At 66.0% G+C, this 2897-nt stretch overlaps 1 protein-coding gene across 1 annotated transcript in view; it reads right to left on the reverse strand.

The window, feature by feature from the left end:
- Positions 1-2841, reverse strand: part of CHLNCDRAFT_143724 (expressed protein) — a gene marked incomplete at both ends in the record, with an annotated part of 6511 nt that extends 3670 nt beyond the window's left edge. The window contains 3 exons of the mRNA XM_005849276.1: positions 2127-2349; positions 2376-2495; positions 2660-2841. Of these exons, the coding sequence (XP_005849338.1) occupies positions 2127-2349; positions 2376-2495; positions 2660-2841 (525 nt within the window). The remainder of the gene's footprint in view (positions 1-2126; positions 2350-2375; positions 2496-2659) is intronic.
- Positions 2842-2897: the final 56 nt, after the last annotated feature.

Raw genomic sequence — 2897 nt, forward strand, 5'->3', positions numbered from 1 at the left:
GCGTGCTCGCTGGCGCCTGGGGTGTGGTGTGCCTGGCCGCTGTGGAGGCCATGGACCGGGGCCGCCGCAGCCTGGCGGCCGAGGTGCTGCGCCGTCGTGGCGCCCCGCCAGCGCAGCCCGCCGGACCGCGCTTCACCCAGCTCACCCTCGACGGCTTCCTGCACCAGCCGGCCTCGCGGCCTGCTGCTGGCGCAGCCTCCTCCGGCGGCGGCACTCAGGACCCGCCGCCCCCGCCGCTGGAGCCGGCCGCGCCTGGCCCCGCAGCACCGCAGCCCGCAGCCACACCGCTGGAGGCTGCCCGCCGCGCGGCTCTCCAGTCCTTCTGGTCCCTTCTCGCTGATTTTGAGGCCCTGGGCTGTGCCCCCGCCTCTTGGGTTGACAGCCTTGGCCCTGCCCACCCCTTTTTCTTCTCTACCGGCGGCCGCGTTCGGCTCCGCCCCCCTCCTGTTCCTCCCCCTGCTTGATCGTCAGTCAGCTCCGCTGGCCCTTCCCCGCCTTTCTCCTGACTGTGCCCTCCTCACCCCTTTTCTCGTGTCCGTCTTCCCTCTTTACCTTTACCTTTACCTTTACCGTCTTCCCTCTTGCCCATCTTCTGCCTGCCTGCCCTGTGCCCGCCGCCTTGCTGTCGCGTTGCTCGCCTGCTGTGCCGGCTTGCATCTGGTTGCCCGTGCGCTGTCGGCTGCTGCCTGGCTGTGGTGCCCCTTGGCTGGCTATTGCGCCGTGCGAGGTGTGCTTGGAACCAGTGGAGGTGGTTGCGCTTTTCCGCAGTCACGCCATCGGGGACCCGCCGGCAGTGTGCTGCTGTGCCTGTGCGCCTGTGCTTGCTCGTGCGCTGCTGTGCCTGCCGCGCCGCCGCTCGGTGTGCTTTCTCTGGCGTCCCCCTTTCTCCCCTCTCCTCGTTGGCAGCTGGCTGCCCCCTTCTCCCGTGTGATCTGACCTGAGCCTTGACCCCCTGTGTCGCCTGCCCTCTGAGGCGGTCCCCGCCCGCCCGCCTGGCCGCTCCCCCAGCTTCTGTGCCGGGGTGGGTGGCGTCTCTGAGTTGCTTGCGCCGCCTGCTGGCGGTCCTGGCCCTTGACCCCCCTCTTTCCCCTGTCTTTTGCCCCCCGTTTCCCCTCCTCACACCTCTCTGACAGTCACTGGGCTGGCTCCCAGGCACCCTCCGTTTTCCCTGCCGCCCGCTGTGCCCGATCGGCTCCTCGCAGCCCCGCGCTCCGCCGCCCGGTCTGTTGGTTGGTTTCATACTTATATTGTCCAGAGCTAGTGGGCACGGCTTGTGTGTCCCCAGCCCTTTAAAGGGCCCGGTTCTCTGTAATCTCAGTCAGTCTCAGTCAGTCAGTCAGTCAGTCAGTCAGTCAGTCAGTTCGAACTCCAGCCGGGACACTAGCTGGGACTTTGCCTCACGGCACCTTCGTGGCGGCATCTGGGCGGCGGACGGCTGCCCGGCAGACCGGCATGGCGCTTGCAAGACGGAGCCTCCCCGGGATGCCATCGGCGGCCAGATTTTCCTCGCTCTGGACAGCCGGCAGGGTTAGCGGGTTCGGCCCCAGCACATTAATGTGCCCAATCCCTGTAACACACACACACACACACACACACATTGGGCAGCTCGGTCAGTCACTCATGCAACGTCTGGCCCAACCAATATGCAGAATCACGGAAACAAATGCAGTAAGAACCACTGATCAAAGGCTGGTCGGGTAATCCTGAAGGTGGGTGCTTGGCGGTGGCGGAGAAAGGTCGTGGGGACTTGTAACCTGTATGGCGGCGGCCCGCGCGGCCCGCGCGCAGCGCTGGCGCACCGTCGCATGATGGTGGGCATCAAAGCTTCAATATGCTCCCAACGGAACTTTTGAGAGCACAGAGACAAGCCCACTTCAATGCAGCCGGGGCTGCTCAGCCCAGCAACGCCGCACCCGCAAGCCAGCTGCCTGCACCCGCCGCCTGGCCTTGCTGCCCCTGGTGCGGTCCAGTCTCCCTTATTGGTAAAAAAGGCACGCATCAAAATGGGTGCATCACAAACAGGAGGCCGCGTCACCCTCATTTTCTCGGGCAACAAGGGGGTCACACCATGCAGCGGCAAGACGGAAGAGTGATGCTGGCGCGGACGTAAGCGCGCGCTGCTTTACTCGTCCCAGCAGCTGCGCGCACACGGCTGCCGACGTCTCGCACAGCTGCACCACGTACACGAACGGCCAGTTGTTTATGTTCCAGGGCTGGCCAAAGCCGGCCGTCGCATCCAGCACCTCGATGGTGGCGCTGGCGCCTTGCGTGCCGTCGATGACCAGCGGGGAGGGCAGGTCCCAGGCGCCGTAGCTCTCGTCGATGGTCACGTTCACCGCGGCGCCAGAGCTGGGTTTGAGGCGGATGATGTATACACGTAGGGGACGTTGAGCAGGGTGCCAATCTCCTCGGCGCCCTCGCAGTCCACGTACAACGACCGGATGGTGACAAGCGCGTCGGGAGTGAGAGTGAGCTTGGTGGCAGGGTTGTTGTACCTGCGCAGGCGGTAGGGAGGGGCGGCGGGGTGCAGGCGCGTGGCGTGGGGCCTGCGCGGGGGCCGGGGCTGCGTGCGACTGCACCACATGGCAGCGACAGGTTGAGGCTGGGTGTTTGCCGCCCCAGTTGGGGGGGCCTTCCCCCGCTGTGCTGGCGGGCCTACCCTGATTGTTCCCAGTCGATGGAACACATGTCGTTGGGCACCAGGATCACCCCAAACTCGTCTGTGGACACCTCGGGCTGCCCGATGTAGGCCAGCGGGCCGTTGGCATTGGGGTCGCTGCAGTTGAGCGGCCCATACCTGGCGGCACTGAAGGCGGGGCCCAGCGGGTTGCTGATGGTCATGCCCTCTGCCAGGCAGCCGTCGCCGATGGCGGTGGCAAACTGCTCAAAGGGGTCGT

This window comes from Chlorella variabilis (assembly GCF_000147415.1).
Source record: "Chlorella variabilis unplaced genomic scaffold CHLNCscaffold_6, whole genome shotgun sequence".
Lineage (NCBI taxonomy): Eukaryota > Viridiplantae > Chlorophyta > Trebouxiophyceae > Chlorellales > Chlorellaceae > Chlorella > Chlorella variabilis.